At 36.7% G+C, this 23801-nt stretch overlaps 1 protein-coding gene across 10 annotated transcripts in view; it reads right to left on the bottom strand.

The window, feature by feature from the left end:
• The window catches only part of LOC137238325 (uncharacterized), a 68062-nt gene that overhangs the window by 25746 nt on the left and 18515 nt on the right, over positions 1 to 23801 (bottom strand). The window contains exons 1-3 of one of the 10 annotated variants that reach the window (XM_067763173.1): positions 15596 to 15818; positions 4049 to 4475; positions 3425 to 3973 (exon numbers count right to left, since the gene is read on the bottom strand). The exons of 1 other annotated variant lie outside the window; for it this stretch is intronic. In XM_067763173.1, the coding sequence (XP_067619274.1) occupies positions 3425 to 3488 (64 nt within the window). In that variant the 5' untranslated portion in view covers positions 3489 to 3973; positions 4049 to 4475; positions 15596 to 15818. Of the gene's footprint in view, positions 1 to 3424; positions 4027 to 4048; positions 4476 to 15595; positions 15827 to 23801 lie in introns of those variants that run through there. 8 more of the 10 variants (XM_067763182.1, XM_067763180.1, XM_067763174.1 and 5 more) reach the window with 8 other exon arrangements.

The raw sequence follows: 23801 nt of genomic DNA, 5'->3' as shown, positions 1-23801 counted from the left end.
ATTTTGTGTAATTACATATAAATGTATGGATCCGAATATATGTATATATACATGTGTATGTATGTATATATATACGTACAAAATTTCACTGTCGTGCTTACAACATAAATATCTTTATTCACAAAAGTTCGTATAGAACCATATAGGTTTTTATAAAATGTGCATAAATATCTTCAAATATATACATATGTATAAATATATAGCTACGTAACTGTATATACATTTTGTAAGTCATTGCTAATAATTTATTAACTAACAAATGATGTCATATCACTTCGAAACCCCATAATTCAATGTCCAATATTTTTATTTAAAAGCATGCGTTCTTTCTTTTGGCACTGCAAGCGCAAGCCTCACTCGCTCCAAAGTTGCAAAGTAATTTAAATAAAAATGTCTAGTTTTCTGCTTTAGCATCTTCAATTGCAAAGCGTGCTTAGAAAAACTTAAAGGTATCGCCAAATACCTACATATATAAGTAAACTTGTACATTAGAACGTATCAACTTAGAATGGAGAGAACAGGGTTAAAAGCACAATAATTGAGCCTTTAAAACTTGTTTACAAGAAACAAAGTAATCACACAGGTACAACAGGAAAACACACAACAACAAATAAACACAAAACATAAACTCACCAAAGCAACAAACCCACAAAGAAGGTCAAACAACTAGAATTACTGACTTCTACCTGCCTCAATCAGTCAGTAAAAACCACCCTCGGTCCTGAATGAGCACACGGTACATGCACATACATATACACAAACAAGAGAAAGAACGAAAATCGACTCTGATGATGTCACAACGCCCAAACCGCTTTGTCTCTAAACCAAATTTGACAAGGAATGACGGAAAATTGTTCCAATATACATCATTTATTCACCCTGTGGAAAATTAACAAAACAAAATGAATTTTAACTAATTAATCAAAAGCTGCTACTACTTGAGAACCACCTACGACAGAACCAGTTATAAAGGCGTTCTAAGGGTATGGAAAAAGGTAGTAATTGCTATTTAAGTATCAGTTGAAAGCATTGCGAGAGGAAAGAAGTAGAACTAGTACCCCCGCTTAAAGCCATAGTTCTGCGCTAGTTCGGATCTAATGCGATTCCCAGAAAGGTGGATTTATACCGAATGTTGAACCTCGGGATGAAATTGCCAGTCCTAGTATGAACGTTTGTATGTATGTTTATAATTAGTTCAGCACTAATTATTGGGTGTTTATAACACTCATATGCAAAAAGCATTTTTTCACTATTTACTGATATATTTACATATCAAAATAAAGATACATACATACGTTTGTAGGGCTTTTCACATCAAGTGTTCCTACTTTAAAATAATTCACAGAATGCTGATGGAAATGTTATTATAGAGTACATGAACTGTGAAAATGAAGGCATCAAAAGATGTACGGATTGCGATGATACAGGGTCTACAAATGTCGCTCGTTCTTCCTTGAGATTATTTTTAATAAATATTTAGGCTAAGACATTCTACTAATGGGGTGTTGATTTTCTTCAATTTTATAATCAATTTAAGTTGCACGACAAAGATTGAATAAACAGTTTTTATAGGTGCATAAATCAAAAAATTAGTTGGATCAAAAATTGCTGAATGCAGTTATCGCAAGCCCGTTTGCACCATTCAATTTTATTAAATTGATTGGAAAATCGGTCACTGTGCTTTTTTTTATGATGGTGCTTATAGTATTTTTTTTTTTTTTTTTTGTATAATTAATTTTTTGTCATTATACTCAGCTGAGCAGAGAGAGTATATTAATTTTGTTCGCATAACGGTACCCCGTAACGGCATAAACTAATCAAGACAGATATAGACTTCTATATATCAAAATGATCTGGGCGAAAAAAGAAATTCATTTAGCCATGTCCGTCCGTCCGATCGTCCGTATACACGATAACTTGAGTAAATTTTGAGGTATCTTAATGAAATTTGGTATGTAAGCTCCCGGACACTCATCTCAGATCGCTATTTAAAATGAACGAGATCGTCCATTTAAAATGAACGAAATCGGACTATAACCACGCCCACTTTTTCGATATCGAAAATTTCGAAAAACCGAAAAAGTGCGACAACTCATTACCAAAGACGGATAAAGCGATTAAACTTGTTAGGTGGGTTGTCCTTATGACGCAGAATAGAAAATTGGTAAAATTTTGGACAATGGGCGTGGCACCGACCACTTTTAAAAGAAGGTAATTTAAAAGTTTTGCAAGCTGTAATTTGGCAGCTGAGTATGTAATGTTCGGTTACACCCGAACTTAGCCTTCTTTAATTGTTTTTGTACTGCTTTATAGGTGGCTTCTTATTGATTCAATTCTATATTCGTTTTTTCGCAACTTTTGACATTTTGGCAATTTTTCACGAACCTGTTTTGGTTTATTTTTATTTTGGCTCAAAATAAAGCCCTACAAATAGTGTGGCATCGCGAGACAACGTCAAAGGCTAATGCTTGGGTAGAAATTAAAAAAATTATATAAGGCCCGATTTACCTCGCGGCAGAAATAAAGTCGGAATGTTTGGCAAACCAAGGCTAAGGGCGACCCTGCTTTGACAATTTTTCTCTTATTTAAAAATTTGGTTTTCTAAAGATTTTAAAACTTCATTTCCTGGGCCTTGAACCCAGGTACTTTGATGTGGTAGGCGAACACGCCAAGATTATTACATACAACTTTGGCCCCCATAGGAAATGTTAAGACGTGTTGTATGGGAGTAAAATTCATATTATCATATACAGACGCAATACGTTAAAATCTGCACTTTAACCTTTGTGCACCACTTAACCGTTTCTAATCGGGACCAAAATCTATAATTATTTTCTTTTGCTCTTGGTGTTACCGTATAAAGGAGTGAGATTCACGTTGGAGTGTATTTAATTGGGAATAAGCACTTGTGTCCCTGTGGGACATGCTTCCTTATTTTGCTATGAACGGCTATGTTCTAACTGGTTGCAAGCACTTAGGCTCTGGGGTATATAGCTATATGTTGAGCCAACTTATTTTGGTATGAAAAATACTCATTTGGCATAAAAAAAAACTTAACTATGTATTTAGAAGATTTTACTAACCAGTTGAGAATTACAAGCGCTTAGTATTTAAAGAAACAAACGAAAGAAAATTTTTCACAGCTTAAGTTATTTAAACACTCAGAAAGAATTATTAATAATATATTAATAGATACTTTCCAAGCGAAATAAAAAATAGAACTCAATACATTTTCGGATAGTTTGTGTAATAAGAAACTTATTGGCGAACTTCTTATCTAGATCGTTAAATTTCTTTAAAAAATATGTATTGCACATCAGAACAGTACTTTATCTTCTTTCAAGTACAAAAAAATAGAAAATTAAATATTTTGCAGCACCCTAATGCATGTTTAAATGTGATATTAAAACTGATTAATACGTACTATTTAAAGTTCTCACATCGGCTGTGGTGAGGTTTCCTTGTTTATACTTTTTTATCAATTCCATGTTGTTGGTGCGAAAAATGTTATACTAATTTTGATTAAGAACGTTGTTACATCCGGCGAGTTGAGCAGCATTGACTTTAATTTATGAATAATTTTTTTTTATAAAATTAACTTTTAAAATCATTTGGTGATACCAATAACAAAAATTATCAAACTTGTTTTTTTTAGTTTTTTTTTTTTTTGTTGGTGGTATTTTTTTAGGTTTTTTTGTTTTTTATATTTTTAATATCATTCTAGGTAATTAGGTTCCCTAATTTAAGTTTTGTTAATTTAAGTTTTTCTAATATGTATATTTGTTTTTTTACATCTTAACTTTTACTTTCGCCTTGTTCACAATTCGTTCTCTATGATGTGTTTGTTGCTTTTATTTATAATCTACTTCATTATACGATTTTGATTTATTTAGTTCTTTACTTCTCGTTTAATTAATTTTTATATTCATTGCCACACATATTTTATTGCAGTTTTATGGTTTATGTATTATTTCTGCAACTCATAAATTAATGTCAGCAAGGTAATAAAAAATAAAGAACAATAAGTCATAGAATATTTAACACATACCGCACACTGACATATGTAAATCGAAAGAGTGGTCAACTCCAAAAAACGCATTATTCAGAAAACACGAAAATTTGTCCGCATCTCCGATATGCGTTAAGGGAACTTTTAAGTTTCATCAAGTCTTTCCGGGGAGATTAGTTGAGCTATTATACAATAGAGTATACAAATCTTTTGGCATTGAGTTGGAGGTCCCGGTAGTGTTCATAGCTTCAAAAATCGTCATTTTTGAGTTAGCACTCTTACGGTCCTGGTGTAAAGTGTTTTTCTCGGATGCAATCGCATTATTTGCCAGATGACGCTATTCACTCGTTCGATCACGTAATCATGTTAAAAAAGTGGTTGTTGCAATAAAATTCATTTGTTGAATAGCATGAGAATAGGAGATAGTGGGTGGTGTGAGCAAAATATTATAGAACAAACATCTCATCTATAAATAGAAACCATTGGAAATAAAAAAGTCAAGAAATTAATAAATCGAGAATTTAAATGCTATAAATTTGTCGAATTAAAATGAGAGATTGCGGGTGACCTTATACTCCTAAAGATGTAATTAAACAATAATTTGGTTGGAGTTTAGAAAATGTAAATCGTAATAGCAGAAAAACTCAGTTATTTCAAGGAGCACCAGCAGTAACCCTATATCAGAAAAACTTTTTATACTCAGTTGAGCAGAGCTCACAGAGTATATTATGTTTGATTGGATAACGGTTGATTGTACATATATAAAGGAATCGAAATAGATATAGACTTCCTTATATCAAAATAATCAGGAGCGAAAAAAAATTTGATTGAGCCATGTCCGTCCGTGCGTCCGTTAACACGATAACTTGAGTAAATTTTGAGGTATCTTGATGAAATTTGGTATGTAGGTTCCTGAGCACTTATCTCAGATCGCTATTTAAAATGAACGATATCGGACTATAACCACGCCCACTTTTTTGATATCGAAAATTTCGAAAAACCGAAAAAGTGCGATAATTCATTACAAAAGACAGCTAAAGCGACGAAGCTCGGTAGATGAGTTGAACTTATGACGCGGAATAGAAAATTAGTAAAATTTTGGACAATGGGCGTGGCACTGCCCACTTTTAAAAGAAGGTAATTTAAAACTTTTGCAAGCTGTAATTTGGCAGTCGTTGAAGATATCATGATGAAATTTGGCAGGAACGTTACTTCTATTACTATATTTACGCTTAATAAAAATTAGCAAAATCGGAGAAGGACCATGCCCACTTTTAAAAAAAAAAAATTTTTTCAAGTAAAATTTTAACAAAAAATTTAATATCTTTACAGTATATAAGTAAATTATGTCAACATTCAACTCCAGTAATGATATGGTGCAACAAAATACAAAAATAAAAGAAAATTTCAAAATGGGCGTTGCTCCGCCCTTTTTCATTTAATTTGTCTAGGATACTTTTAATGCCATAAGTCGAACAAAAATTTACCAATCCTTGTGAAATTTGGTAGAGGCTTAGATTCTAGGACGATAACTATTTTCTGTGAAAAAAGCCGAAATTGGTTGAAGCCACGCCCAGTTTTTATACACAGTCGACCGTCTGTCCTTCCGCTCGGCCGTTAACTCGATAACATGAGCAAAAACCGATATATCTATACTAAACTCAGTTCACGTACTTATCTGAACTCGCTTTGTATTGGTATAAAAAATGGCCGAAATCCAACTATGACCACGCCTACTTTTTCGATATCGAAAATTACCAAAAACGAAAAAAATGCCATAATTCTATACCAAATACGAAAAAGAGATGAAACATGGTATTTGGATTGGTTTATTGACGCAAAATATAACTTTAGAAAAAAAATTTGTAAAATGGGTGTGACACCTACCATATTAAGTAGAAAGAAATGAAAAAGTTCTGCAGGGTGAAATAAAAAACCCTTGAAACTTTGGCAGGAATACTGTTCGTGGTATTATATATATAAATAAATTAGCGGTATCCAACAGATGATGTTCTGGGTCACCCTGGTCCACATTTTGGTCGATATCTGAAAAACGCCTTCACATATACAACTACCACCACTCCCTTTTAAAAGCCTCATTAATACCTTTAATTTGATACCCATAACGTACAAACAAATTCTAGAGTCACCCCTGGTCCACCTTTATGGCGATATATCGAAAAGGCGTCCACCTATAGAACTAAGCCCCACGCCCTTTTAAAATACTCATTAACACCTTTCATTTGATACCCATATCGTACAAACAAAGTCTAGAGTCACCCCTGGTCCACCTTTATGGCGATATCTCGAAAAGGCGACCGCCTATACAACTACCACCACTTCCTTTTAAAACCCTCATTAATACCTTTAATTTGATAGCCATATCGTACAAACACATTCTAGAGTCACCCCTGGTCCACCTTTATGGCGATATCTCGAAAAGGCGTCCCCCAATAGAACTAAGCCCCACGCCCTTTTGAAATACTCATTAACACCTTTCGTTTGATACCCATATTGTACAAACGCATTCTAGAGTCACCCCTGGTCCACCTTTATGGCGATATCTCGAAAAGGCGTCCCCCTATAGAACTAAGCCCACACCCTTTTGAAATACTCATTAACACCTTTCGTTTGATACCCATTATGTACAAACGCATTCTAGAGTCACCCCTGGTCCACCATTATTGCGATACCTCGAAAAGGCGTCCACCTATAGAACTAAGGCCCACTCCCTTTTAAAATACTCATTAACTCCTTTCGTTTGATACCCATATTGCACAAACGAATTCTAGAGTCACCCCTGGCCCACCTTTATGGCGATATCTCGAAACGGCGTCCACCTATGGAACTAAGGCCCACTCCCTTTTAAAATACTCATTAACACCATTCGTTTGATGCCCATATTGTACAAACAAATTCTAGGGTCACCCCTGGTCCACCTTTGTGGCGATATTTCGAAACGGCATCCACCTATAGAACTAAGGCCCACTCCCTTTTAAAATACTCATTAACACCATTCGTTTGATGCCCATATTGTACAAACAAATTCTAGGGTCACCCCTGGTCCACCTTTGTGGCGATATCTCGAAACGGCGTCCACCTATGAAACTAAGGATTACTCCCTTTTAAAATAATCATTAACACCTTTCATTTGATACCCATATCGTACAAACGCATTCTAGAGTCAACCCTGATCCACCTTTATGGCTATATCCCTAAATGGCGTTCACCTATAGAACTATGGCCCACTCCCTCATAAAATACTCTTTAATGCCTTTCATTTGATACACATTCCACGGTTTCCCTCGGTTCATTTTCCTACATGGTTATTTTCCCTTATGTTGTCACCATAGCCCTCAACTGAGTATGTAATTTTCGGTTACACCCGAACTTAACCTTCCTTACTTGTTTAATGTAGAAAGTTTCTTTGATATACGAACATAGGCATATCAGTCACAATTATGATGAATTCAATAATTATACCAATTACAAGGTGTCCTATTCGTCTTATTTGCTATGTTTCAATCAAATTTTTTTATGGGAAACAATGGAGACAGCATAAAACTTAAAACTTTACAATCAGTACAAAACTCCGAATAATAAGATGTATGTAACATATTTTTTACATATACATATATAGGACCGATCCTGATATATGCTGTGACCGATCCCGATTTATTTGGACCCGATTCGTGTTTTACAATCACTTATCGAAAAACAGTTTCCCTCAAAAGATAAAACGAATTGTAGGAAATTCCGCTTATTTGAAATTTTCTGCTAACGTTCGAATCGCTAAACTGTTGAATAAATCACTCCAATATTCTGTATTGCAAAATGGTCTATTAGAATACTTTGGGAGTAGTACAATTATACTTCACTTCGCAACTGATAGCGTGTTTAAATCAAACTGATCACTGACTACTGAGCTTGCGCTGCTTTCATACTCTCCGTTGCTTTATTCGCACATTTCTACTAAGGTCTAGTTGTTTCGCTTTATAGAACTGCTGTATCTCCTGCTTGGTAATTGATCTACATATATGCATCTGTATGTGTGAGTAACAACTGCAGCTGTTGACCGCATGTGCATGTGTGAGAGATCTCTTCGTTGCCTTGTACGTATGTGTATAAATGATGATTTTGTACACCAGTGTGACTCGCTTTAGTGTTTTTGTTATTGCGTGATTATTTACTAACAGCCTAGTGATGTAAACATTCGCCACAATATGAGTCTTTCAAAATTTGCTTAAAAGTCATAATAGATTATGGATCTAATGAGTATTTGTCCACATATGTCTTTAATTTAATTCACCATTTCAGAGCTATTGTGATTTCAAACATTTATTTTGATCACGGATTCTATAACACCTCAGAACACAGAATTTCCTGGATATATTTCGAAACAGTATTACAAACAGGTGTGCATGGCTTAATAGACTCAGCTCGTCGTACTGATCATTTCAATATAATTATCGATTGACATATCTCTTTTAGATATTTCGGGCAGCAGACCAAACTGAGTGTACTATTTCAAGTTCATCAAAGGTCTATATAATGCCATTGTAAAAGTTAAATAGCACGCACTGGACTGGTTAAAATTTATATGCTCATTAGTGGCTCGAATAACGACACGATATGATATTATATTGATACTTCTCCCACTCGATACAAATATTCTGTACTAGATAGTTTCATAATTATATTTTTAAGGATCGGTGGTTTAAATGTTCTAACATCATTGAATATTCAGTGAAGAGTTCTCTATTTTTCATAACAAAGTTCTCGGTTATTTATCGAAAATGTATCGATATGTTATCAAAAAGCTATCGATTTCTCATCGAAAAGTTATCCTTTTGTAATCGGAGTGTTACCAATTCCTTATCGGTATGTTATCGAGTTTTATGGAGACCGCCGTGGTGTGGTGGTAGCGTGCTCTGCCTACCACACTGAGGGTGCTGGGTTCAACTCCCAGGCAAAGTAGCATCAAAATCTAGAAAACAGTTTTTCCAACTAAAAAAGTCTTTCTAGCCGGGGTCGCACCTTGGCAGTGATTTGGCAAACAATCCGAATGTATTTCTGCCATGAAAAGCTTCTCAGTGAAAATTCGTCTGCGTTGCATGTGGGCCAACTGGCGGAAGCGGCTCAGTATTTGGTGTTTTAATTGTTAACGTAAAAACATGGTTTTTTTCGACGTCTTACCGAGAAGTGATGGATTTGCAATCAGGATATTACCAATTTGTTAGATGCGTGCTTTCGATTTGTTATCGATGATTATTTCGCGCAAAGTTATTAATAGCTATGAAGAAGTTATCAATTTCTTATTGAAATCTATCGATTCTTTATGTGTTAACGATTTGTTACCGATAAGTTATCGACTTGCAATCGGGGTGTTACCAATTTATTATTGGCGTGCTTTCTGTTTGTTATCGATTACTGAACTAAAACTTCAATAGGCAATCGATGACATATCTGTAGCCCGTCGGTAAGAAACCAAAAAGAGGCCGATGGCTCGCCGATTATAAACCGATAGCTCGAAGAAATTTTCGCTTTCCGATCATTAACCAATAACTTGTCGGTATCGGTTGTCACCGATAAGAAGCCGGCGAAGCTTTTCTCAAATAGCCCGAATTTATTTGAATCTCGTACAGTTGCCTCTGTTGTCGTATAGATACACACCTGTATATTGACACATCGAGCTTCACGAGTATTTGGTACTCACTGTTTTTTATACTGAGCTGAGCAGAGCTCACAGAGTATATTAACTTTGTTGGCACAACGGTAATCCGTAACGGCATAAACTAATCGAGACAGATATAGACTTCTATATATCAAAATGATCTGGGCGAAAAAAGAAATTCATTTAGCCATGTCCGTCCGTCCGTCCGTCCGTCCGTAAACAGGATAACTTGAGTAAATGTTGAGGTATCTTGATGAAATCTGGTATGTAGGTTCCTGGGCGCTTATCTCAGATCGCTATTTAAAATGAAGGAAATCGGACTACAACCACGCCCACTTTTTCGATATCGAAAATTTTGAAAAACCGAAAAAGTGCGCTAATTCATTACCAAAAACAGATAAAGCGATGGAACTTGGTACGTGGCTTGACCTTATGACGCAAAATAGAAAATTAGTAAAATGTTGGACAATGGGCGTGGCACCGCCCACTTTTAAAAGAAGGTAATTCAAAAGTTTTGCAAGCTGTAATTTGGCAGTCGTTGAAGATATCATGATGAAATTTGTTAGGCCCGTTACTCCTATTACTATATGTGTGCTAAATAAACACTAGAGAAATCGGATGACGAACACGCCCACTTTTAAAAAAAAATTTTTTTTAAAGTCAAATTTTAACAAAAAATTTAATATTTTTACAGTATATAAGTAAATTATGTCAACATTCAACTCCAGTAATGATATGGTGCAACAAAATACAAAAATAAAAGAAAATTTCAAAATGGGCGTGGCACCGCCCTTTTTCATTTAATTCGTCTAGAATACCTTTGATGCCATAAGTCGAACAAAAATTTACCAATCTTTGTGAAATTTGGTAGGGGCATATATGGTATAGGCATAGATAACTGTTTTCTGTGAAAATGGGCGAAATCGGTTGAAGCCACGCCCAGTTTTTATGCACAGTCGACCGTCTGTCCTTCCGCTCGGCCGCTAACACGATAACTTGAGCAAAAATCGATATATGTTTTCTAAATTTAGTTCACGTAATTATCTGAACTCACTTTGTATTGATATAAAAATGACCGAAATCCGATTATGACCACGCCCACTTTTTCGATATCGAAAATTACGAAAAATGAAAAAAATGCCATAATTCTATACCAAATATGAAAAAGAGATGAAACATGGTAATTGGATTGGTTTATTGACACAAAATATAACTTTAGAAAAAACTTTGTAAAATGGGTGTGCCACCTACCATATTAAGTAGAAGAAAGTGAAAAAGTTCTGCAGGGCGAAATCAAAAGCCCTTGGAATCTTGGCAGGAATACTGTTCGTGGTATGAGATATATAAATAAATTAGCGGTACCCGACAGATGATGTTCTGGGTCACCCTGTTACACATTTTGGTCAATATCTCGAAAACGTCTTCACATATACAACTAAGGGCCACTCCCTTTTAAAACCCTCATTAATACCTTTAATTTGATACCCATATCGTAAAAACACATTCTAGAGTCACCCCTGGTCCACCCTTGTTGCGATATCTCGAAAAGGCGTCCACCTATAGAACTAAGGCCCACTACGTTTGAAAATACTCATTAACACCTTTCATTTGATACCCATATCGTACAACACACATTCTAGAGTCAGCCTTGGTCCACCTTTATGACGATATCCCAAAACGGCGTCCACCTATAGAACTATGGCCCACTCCCTTTTAAAATACTCTCTAATACCTTCCATTTGAAACCCATGTCATACAAACACATTCCAGGGTTATGCCTTGGTTCATTTTGCTAAATGGGAATTTTCACTTATTTTGTCTCCAAAGCTCTCAGCTGAGTATGTTATGTTCGGTTACACCCGAATTTAGCCTTCCTTACTTGTTTTGCATTGGTTTAAGGTCATATTGGAACTTTAAAAATTTTACATTGAGCTCTTTTGGAATAGGCACCGAATACTTCGCCTTGGTATGTTCAGTTCTCTTGCCATATAAAAACTAATACACATGCATTTCTTTCAAGTCAATCCTGTACTTCCATAAAACTTAAACGCAAATGCGGTATAAAGTGAAAGAATCTTCCAATATATAGATATCAATGAAGGCGAGCAATCTCCCAGGCGAAATAAACTCACAGAAGACGATAATAAATAGAGAGGCCGATATATAACTCCCGCAAGTTAAAAGACTTGTACGAATGTTGCCACAATAAAGGCGCAGCTCCGTGCACTGCTTCACGGCAATTTCGGTGTTGTAGAGTTTCACCTTATTTGCCAAATATTTCAATGATACAAAGGTGAAAGTCGCCAAAGTATATCCGTAAAACCCTAGGCAACTTTCGGCGAGTTTTTTTTTTTTTTTGCGAATTCAAGATTCAAAAGATAAATCCAGTATAACTTATATATTGCCTGTATATTTCTATAACTCAAGCAAGGTTATACAATGTTCTATATCACAGCCAGTATCGCATACTCAAATTCTTGATTCCAATTAGACGATTCCTTCCCCACATGATGTTTGCTCTTCCTAACATATCAGCAGCTAAATAAGAGCGACAAAGGCAGGATATCAACATCCACCTTTACTAAGTGTTAGAAGAAAATAAAGCCAAATAATCAGCAAACAACAAAGGAAGTGTTGAAAAACAACAAAGCAGACAGGAAAAGCAAACCGCCACAGCAGGAGTATCACATGCCAACAAGCAAACGATTCAAGGGAATTAACTAATCAAAATCTGAAAAGCTTTCTAACTTGCGAAATTGCCATTTGTCGAATTTTATCGTTCTAAATTATCACCTTGGGAAATAATCGCAACAAAAATATAAGGGTTGTTGCAAAGGTGCTAGAGGTAGGATCGGTTGAAAAATCGACGGTGAAATATCTTCTAAGCGAATAGCCTTCGACCTTCTTGCACTGGATGGGCCGAGCAATTCGTAATTCTGCTAAGTATTGCGAGAGAGCTATCTTTTCTTCTTGTCTCTCAAATGTCGTGTGTTATGATGAACCCGATATTCTTATCGGAGACGATGAAAGAAATACTTGCCAACAACAACAAATCAGTGACAGACTATCTATTTGGGTATTCAGCGTTTAGGTGAAATATTAGTCAAGTACCTGAGTCAACTTTTATGGTCTGGCCAAACCAGAATGTTTTGTCCTCTGACGAGATAATAATACCTCACATGACTACCGATTTTTGGCAGTCCTGCAACTTTTTCCATCTAGTGATTTGTATTATTATTATTAACAGGCCTCGGTGGACTGCCAACTTTATTTAGTTCTATTGTACTTGAACTGTCAACTTCTATAGCTTAGAAGTAGTTGTGTAGGAGTGCAAGGCACGCAAGGCTGCCCGGCTGTCTGACATATTGTGGATGCAATAAGTATTTACGTCGACATTCTCTTTTTGCAATCTTTTATTCCATAGATTTTCACCCAAAAAATAGTCCCATTGATATCGATTTCTTAATATATCGCCCATAGATACTAGCTCCAATTTCCAAGCATTTAGTGAACCACGCCTCTGAATCATTATATGAATTTTTCTTTTGCAAAGAGTTCTGCCCACAATGGACACCTCAAATTTCGGTAAGATTCTGGGCGTAGGGGCCCTTGCATCACAATATCGGCAGGCCAGTTTCTTTATGTATTGTCAGCTGCGAAGGACTCAATTATTCGGAGGCAATTACGGATGCCTGTGTTTAAACAGATACTACAATCGAACGTCGCAACCAGGAGTTATGGCTGTACCATTGTCGACAGAGTCCTTCGATTGTGATAGTTCCTGCGAAAAGTGCGAAAATAAACTGTAAGACTGGTCATTTTAGAAGGTCTCCAATGGGTTGGGGGAATTAAGTAGACGATGAATTGGCGTCTTTTGGAGTTGTATCGTATCTGTGTCCCTTTCGAGGCTGTCAGATGTTATTTATTTTCTAATTAACAAAATGGTACGTAAAATGTAAGTAGCGGTACATTGTTGTAGCTCTCAATTATTTTATTCTTATATATTTAACGGACCTCGTGCATGCCCCATCCAAAAGTCAACGCGCTACTCTTTTTTGTTGTGTATCAGCTAAACACGTGCGCGCGGAAAGTAATTGCTTGTAACGGTAAATTTTCTAAAGCCGACGCCAACGGCAAGCTAAATAGCTTAAAAGAAGCAGAAAAAAATAGTAAAGAATAAACTTGAAAAAAAAACGAAGAACTTCCTCATTGTGCCAATCTTTAATCACGCCAACAGTCTTTCCACACAAGTTTAAGCAACTTTCCCACAACACTTTGTTCCTTCTATTTAGTGTTTAAGTTATGCATATGCAAATATGTAATTACATGCTTTTATAGAATACATAAACATACCACGAGCGTATTCAGAATAGCGAACACACTAAGGAGACTTTAATTACATGAGCTGTTATATGAAAAATAAATGCAAGACGCTATAACCTCCGAAGAGAGTTTACGCCGAGTTTCTCTTCCAATTTTCTCCGTGTTCCTTTTAATTTTTACTGCAAATCGCCGGGACGGGACCTACATATTTTATGCCAAATCCGAAAGGGAGATGAGTTTTCACTGAAAAACTTTTCATGCCAGAAATACATTCGGAGTGTTTGCCAAATCACTGCCGAGGGGCGACGCCGCTTAAGACATTTTTTTTCTAATTGAAAAAACTTCTTTCTAAATTTTCCACACCACGGCAGCTGCCGAAAAGAAAACCTCGAGAAAGCGGCCATTTTTTAACGCCTACACTGAGCACCAGCGGAAAATATATCATATACAGGCTAAGCATATACGGCTAGTCAGCCAGCGCCCACTTCCCGTCATCGTCGAACATTGATCTGTCGTGACAGACAAAGAGGACACCCCTCTCAGAGGCTCAGAAATTACTTTCAAGCAGAAGACCGTTTCCTAGTAAATAAGGACCGGAATGTCTATCCTTGAAGTATCATTAAGCTATATAGGCTCCCTAAAGAGTCGACAAAAAGGGGAAAGCAGCAAGCCACGACAAAAAAATATGAGGGAGTGACCAAGTTAGGAGGCCAAGTGTGGAGATTCGGTGGCCAAAAGAGGAAAAAGGCGAAGAAACACATTCGCTTCCGCCAGGGTAGCCTTAGTTGAGGAAACCAAAGCTTAAGGTTACCAAGTCGGCATTATCAAAGCTGATGATTCACGTCATTCTGACTGACCGTTTGAACGGGTATGGCCGTCTAACAAGACGCGGCAGTCTTTTGTTTGTTAGATTAACTAGTTCCAATTGGTCACACCAAGGAAACTTGAATGGTTTTCCACCTGGTTCTTCTAGCGGAGTGGAGGCCGCCCTATTTGTCTGCTTCCATAGGCGCGTTCCGAGCCGCTTCTCAATGGAAAACTTTCCTTGCGTAACTGCGTGCCCTTTTTCAATGAACAATGGCTACCACAAGGCAGTGGTATAGTAAAGTCTATATTTAGGCTTTTCCTGCTGTGAATCACAACGTTATCGATGTGGTTTCGAGTTCTTCCATGAGATGCCAGCCAAGTAGATTGATTTATTCTTTTATTCTGGAACATGGTATTGCGTATGATCATATTTCGTGCTGCTGCAAAGTCAAACAGCCCTCAAATAGTCTTCAAAAAGTTCATCCGAGACGTCTTAAATTTGTTCATTGGTTGCAGGTCCCAAGCCCAGCGCAAAGCTCGGTTGCGGGATTTGGATATTATTCACCTCTTACGACCGACGTGCTTTACCGCTATTATTTTCAAGTTCCCCAAACACGCTCCAGGTATCTATGCATATAAGTCAATTTGCCAACAGCTAACCGCCAGTTGTAAAATTCCCATGCCAATTTGTATGTACTTTCATATGCCCTGCAGTTTACAAGATATTTTTAGATTAAGCAATAGCAACAACAACAGCTTATACATATTAGGTATGTAGGTACTTAGTTCATTGGTAAATGAGGTTTAAAATTTGACTTCTTTCAATAAACGCGCACACACTTCCCCACTTCAACACATTTCTTGATTTCTTAAAATTTTTCTTTTGTTGCAACAACCACCACTTGCTTCTATTAATCTAACGGTACAATTGCCGCCTCGCACTCGTATGTATTTCGCAACACTGAGATTTCAACAACGCGAAAACAATTTAAAATATTACCACATTGTCCCACAGTTTCAACGCCACTAAACAAGTTGTTGACGCTGCATAAAAGCCAAGCACCTTTTGGAGTCACCAAATGCATAAACTCACAATTGCCAGTCTGTAAAGTGTTGACGTGTCTCTGTGTGTGTGTTGGCTTGTTTGGAGCATCCGGCGCCAAATTAACCAGTCACCGAGAGATGGTTTTTGATTTGGCTGGCTGCTCTAAGAAAAAATAGCGCACATAAGTTGTTGTTGTATAGACAATAGCGCAAGTTTGAAGTGCAGACTCTCTCACAACCATTTCATAGCGTACACTATTTAACAAAATAAAAACTTTTGAAGGCAATTGTGCTTCAGAAGGATTTTCGACGAAAAGCTGAAAAATATTCTGTCCTAGATCCAAATTCTTTTCAGTACATGATTCATTGCAAGGGTCAAATTGGAGCGTACGAGACTAGCCATGAGAGAGCATCTCATCTACGAGGAGATGCGACATACGTCGTGGGCTAGCTACGGCAAAAAGCAGCGAACTGGAACTTTTTTACGTAATAACCAAAATATCAAATAATGTTTGTGTTATGCAACAAGGGTAACCCTCTTACCTTTATTTACCCGTCTTAGAAAACCTCGAAGTATGAAACAAAAACTTGTATCTCACTATAGCAACTGACTCTAGAATCGTTTGGCAAGAAACGGGGAAGGCGAAAATAATATACTGAGAAATCACTTTTTTTTGCTAGGCTCAGAGTGAGAACACATCATGGGTATCCAAAAATTTAAAGTTATTGCCTTTCGTATACGCAATGAGAGCACAATTGTGTTATGAAATACAGACCTCTGGAATACATTCACAACATAAGGACCCACATGTATATAGGTGTCTACTTGGCATGGTTATAGTGGTATATAGTTATAGGCTCTTTTTATTCAAGCTAGTGTTCAGTTGGTATACAAAATTACATGTCCAATCTTTAGAAGCAAAAATTTCTTTCCTCCTTGCTGGCATAATAGCCTTAGCAACATATTGTTTAACCTCGGGAAGGTCATTTAAGGCAAGGAATGAGTATAGGACTGCCCGGAGTCCTTGCGAGAACATTGTTACTCGTTTTAGACCACGAAGAACTTAATGAGGCCCGTAAAGATCCTTGCAAAAGGTCATTCCATTAAAATCCTTGTCAAGGGCGCTGATGGAGTACATGAAGGATCAGCACCCACATACGTTACGTCCTTAAAGGTGTTCACATTTTGCACTCTTTCTTAGAGCTATCACATATAACCGATAAAACACATCTGAAAGCATTACACTGATGATGTGGTGATTCTGATTTCGGTTCCTTAATTTCAGTGGTGACTGTAATCATGGAAAAGTTTGCAAAACTAAATTAAAGCTAAGTACGAAGGCGACAGTTTTACTGCTTTTCCTAAAAATAACTACCAATTGAGTAGGTACCTAAACATTTTCTTAGTTTGCAAATCGTTTATTAGTGATAAATGGGTTCTCAAGCCAAATATAATGCGTAATGGTTGTATGAGGTGGAGGTGTTATCCTATGGCTCTGTATTGCGCTGGGAAGCAATCACGAAAGCAAAATGTTATCAGCCAACATAGTGTTTAACGCACAACTCGCGTTGTTGCCAAAGAACTTTTCACTTTCTAAATTAGCTTTCAATTGAAAACGAGGGAATAGCAATCATGGTAGAAGAATAATGCCGATATCCATAACAATTCCAAGCCTTCGGGAATTGTTTTTGCGGTTGCAACAAGAACAGAATTTCAACATTGTACGTAAACAAAGCACAACAAAAACGAGAAGGTACCACTACAAATATTTGTATTTTAATCAACAGCACTGACTGATTGTTGCATAGGTACCCATTTTCAACATCAGTAGGCTCACTTAAGGCGACTGAGGTGGCAGCCAGACGACCTACCTACCATAGTAGATTTGCAATAAATTGTGTTTCATGAAAAGAAATACTTTGAAGAGTAGTGTAAATATACATAAGCAATCACTTCACTGTTTTCTTATTGGAGAAACCTCTCTCGTTTGCTCAAGCTATGCGCTCTTTTACAACTTTCCCCGTTAACCCACAAATATTTCTCTGTTTTGATTTTGCTTGTTGTTATTATTAAAATATATAATTATATAGGTATAAATCTTTGGTATAAATGCTCCATAAATGCTTTGTACTTGCTCCATTTTTACAAGGCCTGATGTATGGCGGCATCTCAGACTTGCTTTTCTTCACATAGCGGTGGTCCGCTTGTCTGGCGCCCAATCAACATTTATGCTGTATGTTAGTTAAGATCCGAACATTTGCGTCATTTTAATTGTAGGCTAATAGGTACCCTGGCCATTATATATTTTTAGAATTGCCTTAAATTAAGGTTTTATTTTACAGCTATTAGGGAGCAATTTATGTTTTAGGCTTAAATAATAGATCAAGAATATTAATTAATTTGTATAGCAAATTTACTGTTTGATAGTATGCAGTGTTTCTATCGGAATCCACCTATGGAAGCAGAGGAAGAGGGCGGTACCCACTCCGCTGGAAGGACCACGTGGAAAACGATTTAAATTCCCTTGGCGTGACCAATTGGCGCCGGTTGGCAGAGAGAAGGAGCGACTGGCGCGCCTCTTTAGACGGCTATAACCATTTAAACGGTTAAGCACCAATTAAGTAAGTAAGTAAGTTTGCAAATTAGGGAGAGTAGATTCGTATTTAGTGACATAACTTAACTTAACCTGACTTGACTTGACCACACTTCACTTGACTCGGCCACACAACACTTCTTTTGTTTTCGCTTGGCTTGACTTGACTTCATTTGGTTTTACTTGACCTGGCTTGATGTAACTTACCTAAACTACACAGTAAGATAGCGGCCAAGCTATCCCGAAAATCAAGTCTCCTAGACTTGAGAGTCGAAGTATTAAGGAAAATATTCGAATATCAAAAGAAAAGAAGGACCTGATAAGCTTTCCCCCAAGCAGTCTAGATCCAACATAGAAAGCCAACCAAACAATCAAGAATTCCCCTACCTTTCAATACCCTTGGTCGAAAACGGACTAAAAGAAATAGACAGTAGTGACTGTTGTATTAAGACAGGTTGATATATGCCTAGCAACAGCTCAGCAATACGGGCGGGAAGATACGATAGGTAACAGAAAAAAAATCTGTTAGTGGCTTGATAGACCCAGCGCACTACAGAGGTGAGCCGGCTTTCAGAGAAACCATAGAAAGCGCAAAACGAAACGATAGTTAACTGGTCAACTGATGTTGAAATGAAGGACGTCATTCGAAATTGGACTAAAGAACAAATTGTCAAGAAAGTTATCGCCCCCGTAAACAGGTAGACGACACATTCCACAACATCTTGGAAAGTGCTCACTATACTCAACAATAAAACAAAGACACTGTCATTCGCAACATGATCTGTGGAAGTGACAGATTAGATACTATCAGCCTATATATTCGTGAGGAACTCATTTCTTACAAAACGGAAAAACGGTTAGCTTGAGCAGATTCTCGCAGTACGATTCTGTACTCTTCAATCGAAAAAGGAATTGTAATAGAGAAAGTGTACCAAGGCCAAAAAGTTCGATTAATGCAAAAATCAAACCTCCTCTCACTTCGACAAAAGAAAATGACCAAAAAACTCAACTCAAACTTCATTTCACTTAACTTCACGTAAATTGATCGAATGTTTCACTCATTTACTTGCAGAAAATGTATGTTTATCAATTTTTGCTGTGATTCGCATAGCCGCGTTTTCTTCTAAGGTCCTTTTAAAAATTGCTTTCAAAGCAATTGCAAGCAAATAGCAAAACGAAATTTCGCGTGCTACAATTACATTTGTGTGACCTTCGTCATATAATTGGAATGTAAGCAACAAGTGTTGACTAAATTGCATATAAAAGGAGAGCAAAGCTTATAAAAGTGACCCTTTTCCCCTCAAAATTACTCAACAAATTTTGATCATACTTGGCGTATACTTAACATTTTCGTTTTGCTTAGTCACTACGCTTTTGTGAAGTTTCACATATTGTACTCTGCAGGATTTACCCATACTTGCTCAGTAGCAAAATTTAATCGCATTCCCACATTTAACTTATTGTTTATCTTTCTGCTACAGAGTTCAAGCACCGCTCCCATTTATGCAGCAGCCAAATCGCCTAAATGGCGCCAGTACTTCCACCTCTACTAACTAACAATGGAAAATGGAAGCGCGTAGCATATATGTAGATGTTTAGCTTGGCAATAACGTAAAATTTATGCAGGACAAAAATTCCATTTTATAATTTAAAAATCTGTAAACGAGCTAACTCAGTAAAACGAAATTTTTAATGAGGGGAGAAAATAATTGGAATACTCACATCATTTTGTTTAAAAATTATATAACTGTAGATATGTAAATTTTTCTCAGTCAGTGAAGCTGATAGACTTTCATTCCAGGGATGCAACCAGCTATAATAAGTCTCATAAATAGGGTTTTTTCGACTGTAAAATTGTTTGATACAAAATTACAAAAACCTTTGACTTTTATTTTTCAAGTCTGAAATTACAGAAAGGTTGAAGGAACTGATTGAAATTTGAGCAATTATATATAAACAATGTCAGATAATCCAGTTAAACCAAGCTGATGGATCGCTAACAACAGCAAATAGGAGATCATAATCTTAACGTTGAGGCGGGTCCCCACTATCATCAGCGTGGCGGTTGTGAAATAATGCACGAATGTACAACGAAATATCTGGGGATGAAGCTAGAAACTTAGCTCACCTTCACGGAAGAGATTCGAGGAGACTGCGAAAGAGCCGTGCACGCAATAGCAAATCTGAGTCGATTAATGGCAAACATAGGCGGTCCAAGGGGTCGATTTCAAGCCCATTTCCTTTGACCAATGCGACAAGATGACGCTCCGGCCAAGAAAGCGTTTCTATCGGAACCCTCCTATGGATGCACAGTTAGAGACCGGCCCCCACTCCGCTGGAAGGACCAGTTGGTAAACGATTTCAACTCCCTTGGTGTGACCAATAGGCGCCGGTTAGCAGAGAGAAGGAGCGACTGGCGCGCCTTGTTGTACGGCCATGGTGCAGTGAAATAACTCCCAAATGCAATAACTCCCAACAAAAAAATCAAATAACTCCCAAATATTTTCCATACAAATCATTGGGACTTATTTCATAATTTTTGCTGGTACCTATTTCATAATGAAATAACTCCCAAATGAAATAATCCCCAATACAATTTCTTTGGGAGTTATTTCATAATTTTTTGAAATTGGGAGTTATTTCATTTTTATTGGGACTTACTTCATTATTTGTAATTCAGGCATTGGTAGTTATTTCATTTTTGTTGGGAGTTATTTCATTTTCTTAAAAATACAATTTTATCAAACTTTGACGTTCTTCTAACAGTTTCTATGGGTCGGCTATACGGACCAATTGGTTTTATTCGTAAACCAAAGGGGTTTTAACTTTAAATGTTTGCACATAGGTTCTCAGGGAGTTCCCCAACGAGAATCAGTAAGTAATTTTTAATTGTTATTAACAATTTACTAGTAATTGGTAGTTAAAATTACCATGGTATAACTATCACTTTTTATCTACACACGAACACTTTCACAAGAATTTTATACATAAGTACACTTTATAATGTTTATAAAACCACAATCAACTATTTTCATTTGTTTAAATTTGCGTATTATTGTAAAATTTAATGATTTATTTGTTTACTTTCCGCGAACACAACCATACAGCCATTTTATCTAATTCACTGCTTGCTTGGTGGTACCAGATGCTTTAAATTGTTCCAACGAATGAAAAATTTTTAAATAGTACCAACGAGGAAAATGGACCTTTTTCATTCAACTCTATTGTTTAGTTTACAAAAAAATTGAAAATTTGGAATAAAAAATCGCGCGATGCACAGTAATTCTGCATAGAACAGCTTTCTGCATAAGCGGCCTTCGGCCGCGCTTATATAAAATAACCCTGGGCTACGCCATGCCAAGTCTGGGTGAGTGGTATAACCGTGGTTACCGCCACGCACCCGGACTAGGCATGGCGTATCCCAGGGTTATTTTTTATAAGCGCGGCCGAAGGCCGCTTATGCAGAAAGTTGTTCTACGCAGACTTGTTCCTTTTATTTTTTACTTTTAATAAATTATGTTAATTTCATAAAAAAAATGCGAGTTTTTAAAATAAATTACGGTTACTTCGACAACACTATTCAAGTTTTCTTGTAATTGTAACTTTTACATATGTACATAATAGTTTGCTGTATTTTTCAAATTTCATTGTAACTGATTATATAGTACAAAGATACCATTTCAGATTTTGATTTGGGATTTATTTCATTTTTTGGGACTTATTTCATTTGGGAGTTATTTCATTTTTTTTGGGACTTGTGGTTTCATTATGAAATAACTGGCAAATATTGGGAGTTATTTCATTTCCTTCTTTGGGCCATAACCGTTTCAGCGGTAAAGCGCCAATTAAGTAAGTAAGTAATAGCTTTCACTCAAACACATTTGATAGCTCGTACTACCTTTTTCTATTAAAAGGGGCTGTTCTTACCTTACTTAATAATTAAAGTAGTATTGATATGTTACTGATGTTTCTTTTCTATTTATTAAAGTATTACACTCAGCTGTTGATATTTTTCTGTAACAACGCGCTGCCCATAATAACTCGGCAAAAATTATTTTAAATAAAATAATTTTAAAAAAATTTAAGTTAAACGGTTTAATTGAAAACAATACTTACATGAAGTAATAATAATATTAAAAGCTAGGAAATAATTAGGTAAAATAAAAGCGATGGACGCTTCAAATTTCTATTGATAGTCATATATAAGACCAACTGAGCCGTAATCAGGTTATGCTACGCCTCACATTCTTAGAAATTTCACGCGCCCAACCCTTTTATTTAATTGTCTGATCAACGTCCTAGATTGTTTTTAGTCTTTATTTAATTGCCTATTATTTCTCATTCTATTTAGTTAATTTAGCGACTCATTATTACAAGGACTCTTTCCTGGCAATTTGTTACAATCTAAGTCCTCAATACATAATCCTTCCATAGACTTTACTCAACTCTGCGCCACGTATGCTTGTCCCTCCTCCAACTGCAAAATATTTTGATGTCACTTCTACCGGACTGTGTGTCCAAATATGAACCAAATCGGACCACAAATACGATTTTTTCAATATCTTGATCTTTGCAACACCTAGCGGCGATTTACAGGTCGCTTTCTATTCTTGTATGCATTATGTGTTCCAAATATGAGCCAAATCGGATCACAAATACGATTTTGTGAATCTCTCGATCCTTGCGCCACATAGCGGCGATTTTTTTTATTATTGCATTGTCATCGGGTTCTGAGCTATATTCCAAGTTTCAAGCTTGTAGCTTATCGGGAAGTTATTTAAATTTAAATTACAAGGAAATGTTACCAAATGCTGTCCAGCCTGTCAAGTCAATCTAAAACCATTTAATTAATAATAAAAATACACATACACAAACAAACATTGAACAGGATTAGCCTGGTTTCATTGGGCCACTTGAGGGCTGCTTTCATCAGCCTTTGGTTCTAAAATCGAATATACGGCGCGAAGAACGGACGCAAATAAATATCGGAAGCACCGAACCGCCCTCACCTCGATCCAGTGGAGAAAAGAAAAACGATCTACGACTGCGGATCGGAGGTGGTTGAGATGCTGTTGCCATACAGGCATGAGAAGAATCGATCCGACACTGGCAACAACAATAGAACAGCAGCACCTCGGGATAGTGGATGAGGGAACTAATCCCTGAACTGAACCTATGGTTAAAGCGACCATGCTGGAAGGTCGACTTTTACAGGACCCAATTTATCATCGGGCACGGTTATATCTCCACAGAATGGGTAAGTGTGAAAACCCGAACTGCCAGTGCTGCGGAATGCGAGGACGCGGACCTTAAAGCATAGGTTTTAATGGGTAGCCCTTCAAAGAAGAAG

This window comes from Eurosta solidaginis, chromosome 1 (genome assembly GCF_040869045.1).
Source record: "Eurosta solidaginis isolate ZX-2024a chromosome 1, ASM4086904v1, whole genome shotgun sequence".
In the NCBI taxonomy this organism is placed as follows: domain Eukaryota; kingdom Metazoa; phylum Arthropoda; class Insecta; order Diptera; family Tephritidae; genus Eurosta; species Eurosta solidaginis.
The sequence above is the reverse complement of the archived record's forward strand: the minus strand, read 5'-3'. Positions and strand labels throughout refer to the sequence as shown.